The 17,470-nt window shown below is 42.6% G+C and overlaps 2 protein-coding genes across 2 annotated transcripts; both read right to left on the bottom strand.

The window, feature by feature from the left end:
- Positions 1 to 967: 967 nt before the first annotated feature.
- On the bottom strand, positions 968 to 1,916 carry LOC136229105 (uncharacterized protein At4g14100-like). The gene is made up of 2 exons (XM_066017710.1): positions 1,364 to 1,916; positions 968 to 1,276 (listed from the first exon to the last, which is right to left on the bottom strand). The coding sequence occupies exons 1-2, from the start codon at positions 1,836 to 1,838 to the stop codon at positions 1,107 to 1,109; spliced, it is 645 nt and encodes a 214-aa protein (XP_065873782.1). The 5' UTR covers positions 1,839 to 1,916; the 3' UTR covers positions 968 to 1,106.
- Positions 1,917 to 3,409: 1,493 nt separating this feature from the next.
- Positions 3,410 to 16,939, bottom strand: LOC136227483 (succinate dehydrogenase assembly factor 2, mitochondrial). The gene is made up of 6 exons (XM_066016169.1): positions 16,712 to 16,939; positions 5,483 to 5,795; positions 5,275 to 5,385; positions 5,013 to 5,139; positions 3,930 to 3,998; positions 3,410 to 3,841 (listed from the first exon to the last, which is right to left on the bottom strand). Exons 2-6 carry the CDS (start codon positions 5,596 to 5,598, stop codon positions 3,695 to 3,697), a joined length of 570 nt encoding a protein of 189 aa, XP_065872241.1. The 5' UTR covers positions 5,599 to 5,795; positions 16,712 to 16,939; the 3' UTR covers positions 3,410 to 3,694.
- Between the last annotated feature and the right edge of the window lie 531 nt (positions 16,940 to 17,470).

The raw sequence follows: 17,470 nt of genomic DNA, 5'->3' as shown, positions 1-17,470 counted from the left end.
GTTGATGAAAGGAAGAGCTTATTGCCTATGATGTGGTGCACTTTGTTTTGGGCGAGACTGCTTCTAGAATGTTGTATAAAAGAGAAAGACCAAAAGTTCCTTTTGAAGCCAAAAGACTTATGTGTATTAAGACTTTAAGTCTTATCTCATATGTTTGCAGAGATAAGAAAGGTGTTCTTCTATCTTCTTCTTCCAAAGAGAAAAACTCTCCATCTTCCTCCATTGCAGAGTTTAAATCATCTTATTCTTCTTTATATATTCTGGTGTTACTCTTATTAGGGTTCACGTTAAATGTGATGTAATTGTTGTTGATCATTTAAAGCAGCAGTTGTTTCGCTCTCTATATGGTTTGATTTTAGAGGATAACAAGCGGTTTATTTATTCTTTTGTTGATGTGATATCATTCATGTCTATGGTTTAGGGAATAAGGTGTTCATGTTCTAGCGAGAGCAACTTATAATTTATTAGGATGTATGGAGTGGTTTTTTAGAGACCTCTATATTTTATTATTCAATATTTATATTATGTTTCTCTTTTATGGTGAAGCTCTTAGCCTAGTGGTTGAGAGCTTACCTATGTCTTGGGAGGTCATGGGTTCGAATCACATCCGGGTCTGGTGGGGATTTTTCTTTCTTCTTTAATGTAAGCGCATTGCGCAAATTTAAAAAAAAAAAAAAATATTATGTTTTATGTTTCTCTTTTGTTTTAAAAAAAATACATCAAGAGCCTTGAATTTGACCTAAAAGATCAATTGGCTCCTTCAATCTACAGAATGTCTCATTGTCTCTTTTAAGTTCACGTGGCAAATAAAAAAGAGTTTGGACAAAAAGAAATATATATCACTTTAAATAACTTTATATGGTTAATAGATCACTTTAATTAAATTTTTTTAGATCAATAAATCATTTTAAACGATTTGGCTAATGAGACCATTAAAACAAATTCAAGAGATTAACAAGAAAGGCCATAAATGGAAGAATATAAACATTATTAGAGATGATAAAATTGTCAACAAAACCTGGATAATCTAAACACACCTCGCCTCTAGAAGCTGAAACAATGAAGTGGAAACTCTGAAACAGTAGTACTTGTGCAATCACTCACTCCTACATAGATAGATCATTAATCAAACCCCAAGATGATCCAACATCAACCACCACGGATTCAACTTGATTAATCTTCTCCTCCTCCTCCTTGAAACAATAAACAGGAGCCTGCCACTTGTCATCCTCTAACACAGCTCCCACTTCAAAAGTCATCACATGAGCAACCATCCCTGCCACACATTAATTAATAAATCACAATTACTCACTAACTTCTTAACTTTTCAAAATTAACTTAAATAACCATAAACATGATTAACCTGTAAAAAAGACCCAATGAACAGGCCTCTTAGTAATCACATCCTCATAGTACCAAATGAAATCAACTTTCTCCCAAACATTGCAGAGAAAGCCATCTACTTTCTTCTGACCCAAATAGGTAGCGTTTTGGAGCCAATTGGGTCTCAGAATCCCTACCGGAAAATGCAGAACCTTGCATTCCTGATTGGAGTCTAAGGTGTAGATATAAGATGTGCCATTGTTCCACTCAAGGTCGTAAAGGAGCTTCCCTAGCTGATTTTGGATTATGTTGAAGTTTCGGCCTTTTGGCCAGTCGTACCAGAGGTCTACCACTTGGAGATTGCCGGCGGTGTTGTTCATGAAGAGTATTGAGTGGAATTGATGTGGCCATGGGTGTGGTGTTGGGTCTTCTGCAGATTTTGATGATGTTGATAAGATGTAGTTTGAGGAGATTAAGAGGGTGATTAATAAGAGAGAAAAGGGAGCACAAGCCATTGTTGTTTCTTTTCTCGACTTGGTGAATTGCTTTATCCTTTCCTCAATTATATTTTTTCATTTCAGGACATTATAATATTAAACTTCTACTTTCACCCACAACCAATTTACAGTCGTTTTACACCATCATAAAATCCTAGAGTGGTTGAAAAGGTCACTTGCAATTTTACCCTGGTTCAATTTTAGTTTTAACGCATTATAAGTTTTTACCTTCGTTGTTTTTAATTATTCAATTTCTAATATACCGTATAAAATAAAATAAAATTTCTTAAATCTCAAAATAATAATTTGATTTTAAAAAATTTAAGAAGTGTTGAGAACAAAAGTTCCTTAAAAAAATAATATATATACGGAGCGTTTGGTATTCTATTGGAATAGAGAGAATGATAAAGATTGAGATAAGAATAAGAATAAAGGGTAAAGTTCACATAAAACCCCTGTGGTTTCACTAATTTTTAGATAAAGGATTGTAGTTTACTTTTTGTCAAAACGAGGACTGAGGTTTTCAACTTTAGCAAAATAAGAACTTTTTCGATTGATACTATTAAAATCACCTTTAACAACTTCAAAAATGACATATTTTAAGAACTACTAATATTCTAAGCAACTTTAATTCTTCAATTTTTTTATTTCGAGATCATTTAGATGATGTTTGGTAAAGAGAGATAAAGTTAATGTTTAGAGAGAGAAAGTTTCAAAAAATATGATTTTCTAAAATCGAAAAGGTAGTTCCATAGAAAATATGATATTGAACAACTTTAATTCTTGAAAATTTTCATTTTCAGGTCGTTAAAGATAGTTTTAATAGCATTATTAAAAGTGCGAAACCTCAGTCCTCGTTTTGACAAAAAGTAAACCATAATCCTTTATCTGAAAATTAGTGAAACCACAGGGGTTTTATTTGAACTTTTCCCAAGAATAAATGGTGAGATAAGGATAAAAATATGATAGTCGAGAATTATTATTTAATGTTTTGTATGTAGAATAGAGATAGAGATAAAATAATACATTTTACTATTTTAACCTTATTTAAACTACATGACATTAATTTGAGGGATATGATAGACTTTTCCGTTCTATTAAAATCACATGAGCTTATCTCACCTCTTTATACCACCCCCTATTGAGTATAGGATTTGAGAAATAAGACTCATATCCCTCTCTTATCTCTCTAACCTATCTCTAAAACAAACATGGATAACTCATCTCAGTTTTTTTATCCCTATCCCCGTATCTTTATTCCCTCTAACAAACACCCCGACCTTAAATTAGAAGTTATGCTTCAGTTATTTTTACTCTCTGTTGACTAAATTTGATAATCAGTTATTAATTTGGTTATTCCATTAAAAAAATACCAGTTAAAACCGATATAAATAAAAGAAAATTATAATTTTATTTTCTATTGTTTATTTGGTTTTGAAAATTCCAATTGTATTTTCTATCGTTTACACCTTCAGTTATATAAAATGTTACTATTTCTTACTTTAGAATTACATCTACACACATTAGAGAGAGATTTTAACCTTATGAAGTTCTGAAAAATACATAAAGATACAGTTGTATTACTAGTATTGAACCAAAACTCTGAAAGGTTTAATTTATTTCCGTATATTTTGAAATCAGATGGATTAGGCAAAGCCCAAAGCATAAAATTTCGTACCTAATTAATACATTTTACATGAATTTCTGGACTTCACTATCATACAGCCTGCCTGCCTGCCTGCCAGTAGCTTATTCATATTACAGTGCGTAGTTATCAGAAATAACATATTATATCCAAATCTTATATTTATCTTCATATGTTGCATATAATCAATCAACCCGTAAAATACCCAGCCTAACATGAGGACTCAAAGCTACTGATTCCCAGAAACAGGATTGCCAGGATATTTCTTAATGTCATCCCATCCCCTTACCCATGGCTGTCCAGGTATTGAACGTGTCTCCGGAGCAGCATAGCTGTTGAGGTTGTTCATGATCTTATCACGAATTGCCAAAAAAACCTGCAACAACAGATGAATTCTGTAAGGATACAGCACGGAAAAAGAACAATTCAGAGAGTAACACAAAAAAATCCTTGTGCCATCTCACAGGATTTATATTCACTGCCTCTGGGGGTTGCTCCTGACCAGTTAACCACTTCCAGAGATCTGGATTTTCCTGCATAGCACAAGTAACATGTTAAAAACGGAATGAATATAAACGAATTTCCTCCATCAATGTCATATACGGTATACCAAGTCAAGTGTAAATAAAAGTTTTAGCACCGTTTTCAGTCACCAGCTCAATTCAAACTCACTTAAATGAATTGTGCTAGACTGATTCATACAAATGTAGTGTCCCATGTCACAAGTGCAATGAGGACCCCCTTTCAGAGATTGACATTTCAAGTGATTTCCTTACTAGTTCCATACATAGAATACTATAGTTGCTGTGACAATCCACATGCCATTGCATGTAACTTGTAATAACTGAAACTCCTAAGCACAGCTTAAGCAATGAAGATTAAGATTTTCTCGTACAAAATAGATAGCAAAGGACAACATAAAGCCACAAACAAGCCAAAGTTCAATCACTACTATCTCTTATCCAGGAATTTAAAACCTACCAAAAACCCATTGATTTAGATATCTGACTTGTCTTTATGACCCTAGCTCAAATGGGAAGAAAGCTAGAAAAGGGTCTAAGTCTAAGGTTATGGAGAAATTCTACAATACTCCTGGAGCAATACGACCAACTAATCAACTTGATGGCACTTGTACATATTTATTTCTTAACACCAATTATGTACCATGAAGTGATATGCATCTCTTTTTTTTATTAGCCGGTGTATTAGTATTACTCCAGGAGTATTATAAAAATAAAGATTGATAGAACTCATACTGAAATAGACCGGGGATAACCCCACAAACACAGACACTCAGTCCCAGCTACATCGATCTTCAGCATGAGAACACACTCAATACAAGCAAATAACAGAAGATCCAAGCATTTAACATACATTGTTCAAGTTCAAGAAATAGCTATATATTAATGAAAAACACGAGGAGACAAATGTGGTCAAGGAAACAAACAGAGCTCAGTAACATATTGAGCAGCAAAGCTACCTCTGATTAGAAAGCTTAACAGAAGATGCAATCTCTTAGCTCAAGATATAGGCAGATAAGAAATTACCAAATCAAGGACTTGAACAAGGGATTTAATGCCATTCTCGTCCATAGAATCAATATGCTCTTCTACCCATTTCCCCAGAACTAAATCCAGCTCGAGAAACCCTCTTTGTCTGCTCCTGTACAACAGCCTTTTTTCCCGGAAAAAAAAATACAGAAGAAACCATACAAACAGTGAATATTTCAGTTTGTGCGCATGGCACATAAAATTAAAACCTCAATCAAGAGCCAAATCTAGGAGAATTTAGAAGTTTGAAATTTGAAACCTGTTACATAAACGCCTTCTGCTTTCTTGATTGGAGAGGTCTATATGTAGTGATTGCATATCATTATTGCTAACAGTAGTAGAATAACGTGAAAACCAACTGTACTGAGACCTAAGAGAAGCATAAACACATTTGAATTCAACTAATGTTCTTTTTGACAAGGATCAAATCAAGATATCATCAAAATTGAGGGAAAATTAGGTAATACCTGAAAGGGGATTCTGCGTAAATAGGAGAGGAAGAAGCGATCGAGCTCCGACTGGGTGCGGCGGAGGCATTGAGGAGGCGGCGAGCGTGAAGCAAGGATCTTCTGTAACCGGCCATTTTTGTTGATCCGATTGAAAAAAAAAAAGAGGTATTGAGACGTCCTCTTGGGGCCTCTAACCCAATGAAGAAGATGGCCGGCTGTGGCAGATCTACTGGCCTTTCGCTTTAGAGTAGCGTGGCACTTTGTGATCCACGGCTCGATATCCGGTCCGTATAGGCACAGCAAACACAGTGATCTTTGAGGAAGATTAAATCTGGAAAAATCAATTTAATTGCAATGCAATTAACGAAGGAAACATGCCTCTTAAAGCCTCTAATTGATTTTACTTTTTAATTTCATACATTTAACCTTTAATCTTTTAATTTAACTCATGCTACTTTTTAATCAATTGTAATAAGTCTGATATTTCTGTTGTCAAAAAAAAAAAGTCTGATATTTCTTTTTTTTTCATTAAACTTTTAATTTTTTATTTAAATATGTTAAACTCTTAATTTTTTATTTAATTAATTAAAAATAAATAATGAAAGACTTAGAGCATCTCCAAGAGATTTTTAGTGAGCTCTCTAAAAATAATATAAATAATTGGCTCTTAGAGCATCTCCAACAGACTCTTAGTTCACTCTCTAAAAATAATATAAAAAATTGACTCTTAGTGATTTAAGAGTTACTAATACATATTGATTCGGGATACGATTAAAAGGCCCAAGAGGCCCAAGCAAGCAGAAGGGCCCAGGGCCCAGACACCCTCTATAAATACACAACTCACATTGGAAGCTAGGGGCGGGTAATCTTTTCAATCACTTGCACATTACATTCAATTAATTCTGAGCGACTAACTGTCTTGCTCGTCGGAGTATCCGCAGGGACCCTTCCCGGCGCAGGGGCGAGCCATCGGTAATCCAGAGTACCTCTCCGGAGACCAGGATCACTGTGTTCACATACCTGATTATTTGGTGCGGTGAAGTGGACTACAAGTGACTCCGGATCTTCAAACAAGATGCAAACCCCTAATGACTCGGCTCCAACGGTGGTACCCGAAGCTGGAGCGACCAGCTCCACGACTCACGCCGGAGGCGTGATCCAGAGCCTTCCGATCTCCCCCAGAAACCTTGGCCCTTTGATGGAGGAGGTAGGCCCAGAAGAAGAAGAAGCCTTCAACGCCACTCAACTCCTCAGCGCAATCCAAGGTTTTCAAACTACGCATGTCGTACACACGGCGGCTCAAATGAAGATCATTGACCAACAGAGAAGCTTGCAGGAGGAGAATGCCAAAATTTGGCAATACCTCAAGGAGGCGGCAGAGTTATAGAGGGAGGGAGCCCTCCCGGAGCAGGGCCCGGAAGCAGCGATCATCGCGGGAAAAGAAGCCGGAGTCGGAATCACTAGAGAAGGCGAGGAGCGGCGAGCGGGAGCCACAGCCGCAGATAGCGAAGAATTGTTGGAACTAAAAATTCAGCGTTTTCTCGACAAAAGGGCACTCGGGGGTGTAATGGGAGGTAGCATCACGTCCAGCAAAACACCACTGGTGCAAAGGATAATCGAGAAAAGGTTCCCGCGTGACTGGAAAGCTCCTCGACTGGCCCAATACTCAGGGACCGAGGACCCCAACGATCATGTGGCGTCGTTCATGAGCACCATAAATTTATACTCAAAGGACGAAGACATCATGTGCAAGGTCTTCCCCACCACTCTCTCATCCAGCGCGCAGGAATGGTATCGGGGACTTGCCCCGGAGTCTATCGATTCGTTTGATCTCCTGAAGGACCTTTTTCTCTCTCGTTTTGCCGCAGCGGCAAAGGTCAGGAAAATCAGTTCGGACCTCAACGGTCTTAAGCAGCGAATAACCGAGCCTCTGCGCAATTTCCTATCGAGGTTTCATCACATGGCGTCGCCAGTCAAAGGCCTCAACCTGGAGGTGGCCCACGACGCCTTAGCAAAGGGGACCACTTGCGAGCCTCTAAAGCAGAAGTGTTTCCGAAAGATGCCTAGATCCTTCGAAGAACTGATGACCATGGCACAAACATTTGTCCGATACGATGACTGTGACCGACCCGCCGGATACGAGGAAACAGAGAGGGATAAGGCCAAGGGTGACACACAAAAGCAGGAAAGAAGCAAAGCGGCCCCGGAATCGCGTGAGGAGGTCCGAGTCTGCAGGGAGGCGCCGATGCCCTATCCGGCCCGTGCTGAGCGCACCAACCCGGAGCGAAGGGGGGACAGATCCCGGGGCAAGGAGGTGCATTACGCCACTCAGCATCAGCCTCGTCGGTTCACACAACAGTTTTCGATCGGTGATAAGGGCAAAACCCGAGCAGAAAAGGAGTACTGCAAGTACCACAGATCCTCCGGACATTCCACGGATAACTGTTATCAACTACAGAAAGAGGTCGAGCGAATCACGGAGCAGGGGGCACCGCCAAAGGCGAGCAGGCAAAGAGAGCAAAGCCCGAAGCAAAGGGAGGCGGGGCGAGCAGAGGAGTCGAAGAAGCCAAGGTATTATGGAGAGATACACGTCATAAGGGAGGGAGCACCGGCACTTTCCGCACAGCCAGACTGCTCCCGAAAGAGGAAGGCGATCGGACAGACGTTAACAGTGCAGCCTCCACTCCGAACTAGCCACTCGGAGGCCCTTGTCGTCACCATGAGCATCGCAGGTTTCAAAACTCACCGAGTGCTTGTCGACACCGGAAGTTCAGTGAACCTGCTCACCTGGGCGGCACTCCGCGCTATGAAGAATACTCGCACCGCCCTCCGGACTGGGACTTTCCCCCTGGTCGGCCTTTCAGAAATCGAAGTGCCGGTAAAAGGAGTTATAACACTACCGACTATCTTGGCCGAAGAGGTAGAAGAGGTCGAGAAGGCCGCGGAATTGGTGGTGGTCGATATCCCCCTGGCTTATAATGCCATTATCGGGAGGCCTCTCTTGGCCGCCCTGAGGGCCACGGTGGATATCTCCGAATTGTGCTTAACGTTGCCCTCCCCGCGTGGAAAGATCACCCTCCATGGTGACCGTATGCTGGCCAAAAAGCTGCAGTGGGAGGCAACTCAACCTCGAACAGCGCTCTACTTAGAAGACGGGCTGATGGACATGAGGGGTTACAATCCCGTGCCCATTGAACCAGTCGACGACTGTATCCTCGGGGATGGCATGATAGTGAAAATGGGAACGAAGCTCGCTTCCCCGCTGGACGAGGAAATCAAGGCTGTCCTAAAGGAGCATTCAGATGTTTTCGCCTGGCGCACCGAGGACATCACGGGGGTCGCCCCTGAGAGAGCAATGCACAAGCTGAATATCGACCCCTCCGTCGAACCAATGAAGCAGAAGATGAGAGTGCAGGCGAAAGACAAGCAGGCGGTAGTAAAAGAAGAAATTGGCAAACTCCTAGCTGTAAAATTTATCCGCGAGGTCAACTATCCGGACTGGTTTTCTAATGTTGTACTTGTAAAGAAAGCCAGCGGAAAGTACCGTATGTGTGTAGATTTCACGAATGTCAATAAATCCTGCCCCAAGGATTCTTATCCGCTGCCTAACATAGATCAACTCCTAGATCAGACGGCTAGTCGAAAGATCTTGTCGCAGTTTGACGCCATCGCCGGTTTCCAGCAGATCCCTTTGGACCCTACCGACGCCGAAAAGACCTCCTTCATTACGCACGAGGGGACATATTGCTATAACGTCATGCCTTTCGGGTTAAAGAATGCAGGGGCCACGTACCAGCGTTTGGTAGATAAGATATTCGCCCATCTCATCGGTAAGACGGTACAGGTGTACATCGACGACATGGTGGTCCTAAGCACCGAAGAGGGCGACCATTCGCGAGATTTGGCAGAAGTATTCAAAATCTTCAGAGCCTATAACCTCAAGCTGAACCCGGAAAAATGTTTCTTCGGAATTCGCAGTGGGAAGTTTCTGGGTTGCGTGGTGTCGGAAAAAGGCATCGAGCCTAACCCCGCGAAAATCGAAGCCATTTTAGCAATGGAGCCACCACGCGACCTGCAAGGGGTGCAAAGGCTCAATGGAAGAATCATCGCTCTGGGACGTTTCATCTCCTGCTCGGCTCAGCGATGTCTCCCGTTCTATAAAGCAATCAAGAAAGAGCACCCCTTTAAGTGGTCGACTGACTGCCAGGCCGCGTTCAACGCCATAAAAACTTTCCTCGCAACTCCCCCTCTGCTCTCAGTGCCGAAGCCGGAATGGGACATTCACTTATATTTCACCATCATGGATGAAACAATAGGGGTCGTTCTAACTCAGGAGGAGGGGACAGAGCTTTTTCCGATTTATTTCCTGAGCAGAGTGCTGAAGGGAGCCGAAATCCGATACTCCGTGGTGGAAAAGGCCCTTTTCGCCATCACACAAGCTTCAAAACGTCTGAGACCATATTTCCAAGCGCACACGGTCATCGTCAGGATGAACTATCCGCTAAAAAAGGCCGTCCAAAGGCTAGAGGTTTCCGGGCGTATCACCAATTGGTCTGTTCGTCTCTCCCAGTTTAACGTCCGTTTTGAGCCCAGAACGACGATCAAGGCTCAGGCTTTATCCGATTTCAATGTCGAGTTTACCGGCCGTGCTACCACCGAACTTACGGCAACGCCAGCTCGCCCGGGCGATGTCTGGACGATGAGCATCGACGGGTCTTGCGCTCCTGAACGGGCAGGCGTCGGTGTAGCCATTCAAGGACCCAACAATCTCCGCTTACGTTACGCCGTCCGATTGAATTTTCCGACCACCAATAATCAGGCCGAATATGAGGCCTTGATCGCCGCCCTCCGACTATCAAAAACAATAGTCACTGGCCGGTTGACAATATGCTCGGACTCGAAGCTGGTCATTAGCCATGTCAGTGGAGCTTATCAAGCAAAGGACCCCACGATGTGTCAATACCTGACCCTCGCCACGTCCCTACTCAATGATCTCAAAAACAGAGGCATAACCCTGGATCTAGTGTTAGTCCCGCGAGAAGAGAATGAGGAGGCAGACGCTATCGCTGCTCTTGCGGCAGACGAACAGTCTAGTGACCCGCTCACCTTGATTGAGGTTACGAGCGCCCCAGCTTTTCGCACTGAGAATTCACTACAGATCGACTCAGCTGACGCCGCGGCAGGAGGATGAAGAAGCCCGATTATCGGGTACCTGCGGGATGGGACGCTTCCAGCAGATCGGACAGCGGCATCCTTAGTTGTCCGGCGTTCTTGGCGTTATGCATTACAGGATGGCTTACTTTACCGCAAATCAGCCACGCATCCCTGGTTGCGTTGTATATCTGAGGAAGAGGGAGATCACTGTCTTAAGGAAATTCACCAAGGTGTATGCAGCTCGCATCAGGGAGCCCGAACAATTGCGAAGAAGGCCCGGCTCCAGGGGTTCTACTGGCAGACCATGGATTCCGACGCAACGCGCTTGGTCCGCAGTTGTCAGGCATGTCAACTACACGCCAATACCCATCACGCCCCGGCGGCCCCATTCAAGGGTATCATAACACCATGGCCATTCGCAGTATGGGGTGTTGACCTGCTCGGCCCTTTCCCAATGGCTTTAGCATAAAAGCGTTTCGTGGTTGTGGCAGTCGATCATTTTACCAAATGGATCGAAGCCCTCGCCAAGATAACCGCTGACAACGTCATCAGTTTTCTCAAGCGAGCTATTATTTACCGTTTCGGGGTCCCCCATTCCTTCATCACCGACAATGGGAAGCAGTTCGACTGTAGCCAGTTTCGCGATTTTTGCGCGGACTGGGGTATCAGAGGCTGATACACATCGGTAGCTCACCCTCAGAGCAACGGCCTCACGGAAGTAAGCAACCGAACGCTCCTTCGAGGGATCAAAGCACGGCTAACCGATCAAGGCAGGGCATGGCCCGATCACATTGCGGCAATCTTATGGTCATACCGCACCACCCCGCACACAGGAACAGGTCGTACCCCCTTTTTCCTCGCCTACGGGTCAGAAGCAATGGCACCATCTGAAGTCATTCTTCGCTCCCCCCGACAGACCAATTTTGAAGAAATCGACAACAATGCAGAGCTCAAGGAAGCCGGCGACCGACTCGAAGAAGAGCGCCTTGATGCTCTGTTGCACATCACGGCCCATAAGCAGAATATCGCGCGCTATCACGATAGAAGGGTTCGCCCCCGCACTTTTCAGGTCGGGGACCTTGTGCTCAGAGACGCCGCAGCTGCGCAGTCCCCGTTAGCTCAAGGAAAGCTCGGCCAATCATGGGAGGGTCCGTACAAAATCGACACTGTTCTCCACAACGGAGCTTATAAAATTGCCTCTCTAGAGGGGGTGGCTTACGACAATAGCTGGAATGTCCAAACATTAAAAAGATATTATCAATAATATACGCAAATTATGTTTCGCAATATTTTGGGTACATCGTCTAACTATCATTTAGTTAACGATTTCGGGCGAACAGAACCCTATCGCGTTCTCCGCCAATTAAGCATTCTAATGCTCAGCGATCAGGCTCTTCGATCATATCGAACGCCTCCTACATCGTCTAAACTGTCATTTAGTTAACGATTTCAGGCGAACAGAACCCTATCGCGTTCTCCGCCAATTAAGCATTCTAATGCTCAACGATCAGGCTCTTCGATCATATCGAACGCCTCCTACATCGTCTAACTATCATTTAGTTAATGATTTCGGGCGAACAGAACCCTATCGCGTTCTCCGCCAATTAAGCATTCTAATGCTCAGCGATCAGGCTCTTCGATCATATCGAACGCCTCCTACATCATCTAACTATCATTTAGTTAACGATTTCGGGCGACCAGAACCCTATCGCGTTCTCCGCCAATTAAGCATTCTAATGCTCAACGATCAGGCTCTTCGATCATATCGAACGCCCCCTACATCGTCTAACTATCATTTAGTCAATGATTTCGGGCGAACAGAACCTTATCGTGTTCTCCGCCAACCAAGCGTTTAAGTGCAGGCCCTTACGGCTATTCGATGATATCGAACGACATGATACGAACAAGTTGGAATGCACCTAGTCTAAGCTTCAGCATAAAATTAAACACTCAAATTTCAGGTCATCACACAACACATTGAAATAAAAGGGCAAATTACAACGACAACGATCTTACACCACAAACCTTGGGCACTACTACATAGAGCCATTACATGAGCTACTAGGGCTACACCAAGTCGGATAAACACAAGTATTCAGATAGGTTTAGGACGATCAGGGTCCGGGATTTCCTCCTCGTCCATCAAATCTTGATGCATCGCTCTCTAGTCCACGCATTCATCGGTGTTATGACTATTTTGCCGATGATACAAACAGGCTTTGCCCACGTGGGTCACACGATGGTTAGGATTAGCAGGAACGGGACCTAGGCTACCCTACCGCGCAAACTCCAGGAAAACCACGCTTCGCGGTTTGATAGGATCAACGAACGTCGGTCCATATGGACGCGTTGGTGAAGCATGACGCCCTACCCGACGGTACTCCACCTCATGGGGCAAGTTCAACACCCTTTCCATTTCGTCGGCTAGAAGCCTCTTGATCGAGGAAGGGTGCGGGTTGAGCACCGGAGCGACGGTCTCATCAGGGAGGAGATAACCGATGCCCTCATGAGACCAAATTTTCTTTTCTGTGGTAGAAACTGCGCTTACCACAACATCACAGGAATCGGTGACAGATCCGGTGTAAGGAACGGAATTCTCACTCTCCACTTTTCTCTTTTGCGATATACAGTCCCGATTCATCCAGACAGGGGACGAGTACCTCACCTTCCTCTCCGCATCATTCTCCTCAGACGGAGGGCAGTAAACATAGGGATGCGGCATCGCCGATATTGCCTTCTGAACCTCCAACACTCGGGCCGGATCGACGACGTCCCGAAGCGACATTCTCCCGAAGAAATTATCTCAAGAAGGAAGCAAAGTGGTAAAAACAAAACAAGTTGCAAGTCAATATCGAAAAATCCGACTTCTATTTATAGAACATCGAGGAAAAGACATGAAAGACATCACAATGCACCACAATCACATCAACAAGCAAAACATAATTAGGTGCAATACAATATCACAAAAAAGATTCAAATTGTACGAATCATCATTACATCTTGGAAAAGCAAAATCAAGGTACAGACTGCCTATTAATTCTTAAAATGACTACAAAACTCAACAGCTTTCGCCTGGGCAGCCTTATCATAGATGTTCGGAGCAAAAATCACCTCCGGGAGAACGTTGTAACCTGCAGTATGAGCTGCAGTAATCAGCATCATACGGTCTAGTTTTACGAGTTTCTCCTCGCGCTGACTAGCCAGAGCGCGAAGATCAGCAGCTTCTTTGCGCGCAGTTTCCAGTTGTCGCTTAAGAGAGTCGTTCTCCTCGGCCAGCTCGGCAGCCCATCCCGTCCTCTCCTTCAAAATCTCCGCTACTCGGTGAGTCCACCCGACTGCCATCCTGAGCAACACCCGGTACGCACAAATCTCCTCGACATCTTGCTTCAAACGCTGAGAAAGCTCCACTCGACCAGCCGTCTCTACTTTCAGCTTCTCCGAAAAAACGGTAATCTCAGCCTCGCGACGATCCAAAAGCTCTCGCGCAGCCGCCAATTTCTTATTCGCTTCCTCGAGATCACCAATAGATCTTCGCAAGCCCTCTTCCATATCACGAAAAGCTTTTTCATCACTAACGCACATGTCGAAAACTCGGGTTGCGTTCTGGATAGACTGCATAACGAGAACAGAAGTTAGAAGATAAAAAGCTTGCAAAAGATGACACAAGGCTGAAGAATGCGAATAGGAGAACTCACCACACCAAGGGCCGATAAGGTCTCCAGGCCCAAGTTCATTTTCGAAGCCCCCTCCATCCGCTGATGCTCGCCGGGAACCCGGGCCACACGGGCCATCGCGCGAGCCAGATCGCATATCAGAGTGCACCGACAAATTCATCACATAATCCCTGAACTTGGAAATTTTCATTTCCATCCTCTTGACCATTTCCGGATGATCCCCTACCCGATCCGGCACATCAGCGGACAGCTCGTCCCGCCATCAGAACAGGGTTTCCTGACACCCTCGCTGGCCCCGGCAACACCTTCCTCAGAAGACTTCTCCCTAGCCACATATTCTTCAACGGCTTTCCCCGTATCCCTCTTTCTCTTCCGAGCAAGCACCCCACGGGTCGGACTGCCAACTGTCTCTTCGTCAAGACCGATCATCTCCACACTTCCCTCAGGTTCTTGGGCAATTGGTTCAACCACAGGCTTCCCTTGCGGGACATCAACCGCCGGATGCTTACCGCGCGAACAACTAGGTATGGGACGGCACAATCGCAGGAGGGGACACAGAAAACGAAAGCAAGCAATTTTTTCTCTCAAACAAGTTTGAAAAATGAAGTAAAGAGATTTCGTCTCATCCCTCCTAATATTTATAGTTGGGGGAGGAAACAAGGCGCCGGCACAGTTGTAATTTTGCAATAAATTATTACGGCGCACGAGTGATTAAAAGCACATGCGCAATCAATGCGGCGCTATAAATAAGGCACGCATGCAGTAAACCCAAAGGTTTTTCCCACATTTATCCGAGCAGCCCTCTTTACGGCTGAACACCATGTATCCCTACGGGAAACGGATGCACAACCCTATCTTCTCACATCAAATACTCGATTTAGCTCTTCGATGGGGGGGACTACTTGATTCGGGATACGAGTAAAAGGCCCAAGAGGCCCAAGAAAGCCCAAGCAAGCAGAAGGGCCCAGGGCCCAGGCAGCCTCTATAAATACACAACTCACATTGGAAGCTAGGGGCGGGTAATCTTTTCAATCACTTGCACATTACATTCAATTAATTCTCTTGAGCGACTAACTGTCTTGCTCGTCGGAGTATCCGCAGGGACCCTTCCCGGCGCAGGGGCGAGCCATCGGTAATCCAGAGTACCTCTCTGGAGACCAGGATCACTGTGTTCACATACCTGATTACATATCATCTCCAACAATACTCCTTATATTCACTCTCTATTTATTATTTTATTATTAAAATTATTAACTTTTGTTATATTAACCAATAGTGAAAGGAGAGAGACAAATCAATAATTAATTATTATTCTATCTACCAATAGTGAAAGGAGAGAGAATCCTCAATAATAAATTATTAATTAAAAATGAGTTAAGAGTCACTAAGAGGTGGAGAGAGACTCTCTATTAATAGAGAGGATGAGGAGGCTCTTAGTTATTTGAGGAGCCACTAAGAGGCTGTTGGAGTTGATTTTTAACCCTCCCTCCTCAAATTTTAACTTAAGAGCCAATTTAAGAGGCTGTTGGAGATGCTCTTAGTATTTAAGAGTGACTAAGGTATATCATCGATGGAGAGGCTCTTAGTGATTTGAGGAGCCACTAAGAGACTGTTGGATGTTTCAAAAAAAAAAGACTGTTGGAGATGAATTTTCATACTCTCTCCTTAAATTTTAATTTAAGAGTCAACTTAATAGACTGTTGTAGATGCTCTTAACGTGATAAAAAAATTAAGAAATTAAAAAACCGAAAACATGAAAGATGAAGAACAATAAGACTTTTGTTCACTAGATAAAAATAATTTTATATTAAAGATGTAATATTAAGGTATGTTGGTTCTTTATTTTTTTTTAAGTTGGTTTATATTATTATTAGTTGTTTGTTACGTAGTAGATATTAATTGATTTTCTATTAAAATCAATTTATAACTTGGTTTACCTGTTCGAAAATTTACATATTTAATCATTTGTTTATTAAGAGGTAAAAAGTAGTTAAACCAAACATTGAAAAGAGCACCCACTTTAAATTCAGTTTGAATAACTAAAATTTAATAAGATAATAATTGATTGATGATTGAATTGAAAGATTGAAAACTTGTTGGGTAAAAGATGAAAAGCTTAAAGACTTCATAATAGTATTTTTTTTTAAGAGTATTGTTTATCTATTTATCTATCCAAAATGTTGGATGTTCATTAAAAATAAACTCGATTTGATTAACCGGTCAAGCGAACTGAAACTGTCCGTTTTTTCGATTAAGGATTTTTAACCAGTTTTCCATGGTTAACCTAACCGTAATTTTTACCCAAATCAATGATAATCATTCCATAAATGTCCGACTTGTTATGGAGCTAGGTAAACACCTCCAAATCGTCTATAAGCATTATCAGTAAATGAAACTTGTATTAAAAGATGTATCACACCTGCAGTCTGCAGAAGGACAACCAAAGGGATGATTTTGATCAGGGCACTAGTAACAAGAGAATGAATTTTAACTTTGAAGGAACATAACGTTGATGAATGACGCCCAACTCCGAACGGTGATGAACGAACGTCGGACTGTCGAAGGGAAGTGTGAGATCGCCGATGAAGGAATGAGCGTGACCGGTGAAGGGAAGTGATGAAGATCGATCGGGATGAAGGGAAGTGAGGTCGGCGGCTCTCTTTCTTGGATTTAGGTTTGTTGAGGTTTGTTTTTTTACCGAGGATGAAAGAGATTTTTTTTTAGTATTAGTATAAAAAAGGTCTAAAACTAAAATAGGCAGCTCTTTTATTTTATTTTTTTTTTTTTATTATTTTTTTTTTTGTCATTTTACCCCTGAATTTATGGGACGATCTATTTGTATCTTCAACTTTTTAAAAGTGATATTAACAACTCCATTTTTTATTGTAACGAAAACAATCATGTAATATTTTCATTGCAAGCACCAATGTCATAATAAAAAAAGGTTGTGCACTATTAAAACAAGCTGCCAACAGTGGCAAATTCAGGATTTGAGGGAGCGGGGGGCAAAATTCTACGTAAAAAAAATTTAGACAAAAAATGTAAAATTGTTCAATTTTTTATGACAAAAAATGCAAAATTGTTCAATTTTTTGTGACGAAAAATGCAAAATCGTTCAATTGTCATGCATTATTTTCATGATTTTTTTGATAAAAAAACGTAAATTATAATGTTTCCG

Source organism: Euphorbia lathyris, chromosome 1 (assembly GCF_963576675.1).
Source record: "Euphorbia lathyris chromosome 1, ddEupLath1.1, whole genome shotgun sequence".
In the NCBI taxonomy this organism is placed as follows: Eukaryota; Viridiplantae; Streptophyta; class Magnoliopsida; order Malpighiales; family Euphorbiaceae; genus Euphorbia; species Euphorbia lathyris.
The sequence above is the reverse complement of the archived record's forward strand: the minus strand, read 5'-3'. Positions and strand labels throughout refer to the sequence as shown.

Excerpts from the sequence above, each read along its gene's own strand:
- LOC136229105 (XM_066017710.1), bottom strand. The coding sequence starts at position 1,838 with ATGGCTTGTGCTCCCTTTTCTCTCTTATTAATCACCCTCTTAATCTCC. Across the intron at positions 1,277-1,363 it reads TCATTGGGTCTTTTTTACAG|GGATGGTTGCTCATGTGATG; the intron begins GTTAATCATGTT and ends AATGTGTGGCAG.
- LOC136227483 (XM_066016169.1), bottom strand. The coding sequence starts at position 5,598 with ATGGCCGGTTACAGAAGATCCTTGCTTCACGCTCGCCGCCTCCTCAAT. Across the intron at positions 5,140-5,274 it reads AGAAGGCGTTTATGTAACAG|GCTGTTGTACAGGAGCAGAC; the intron begins GTTTCAAATTTC and ends CCGGGAAAAAAG. Across the intron at positions 3,842-3,929 it reads AGGCAGTGAATATAAATCCT|GTTTTTTTGGCAATTCGTGA; the intron begins GTGAGATGGCAC and ends CTGTTGTTGCAG.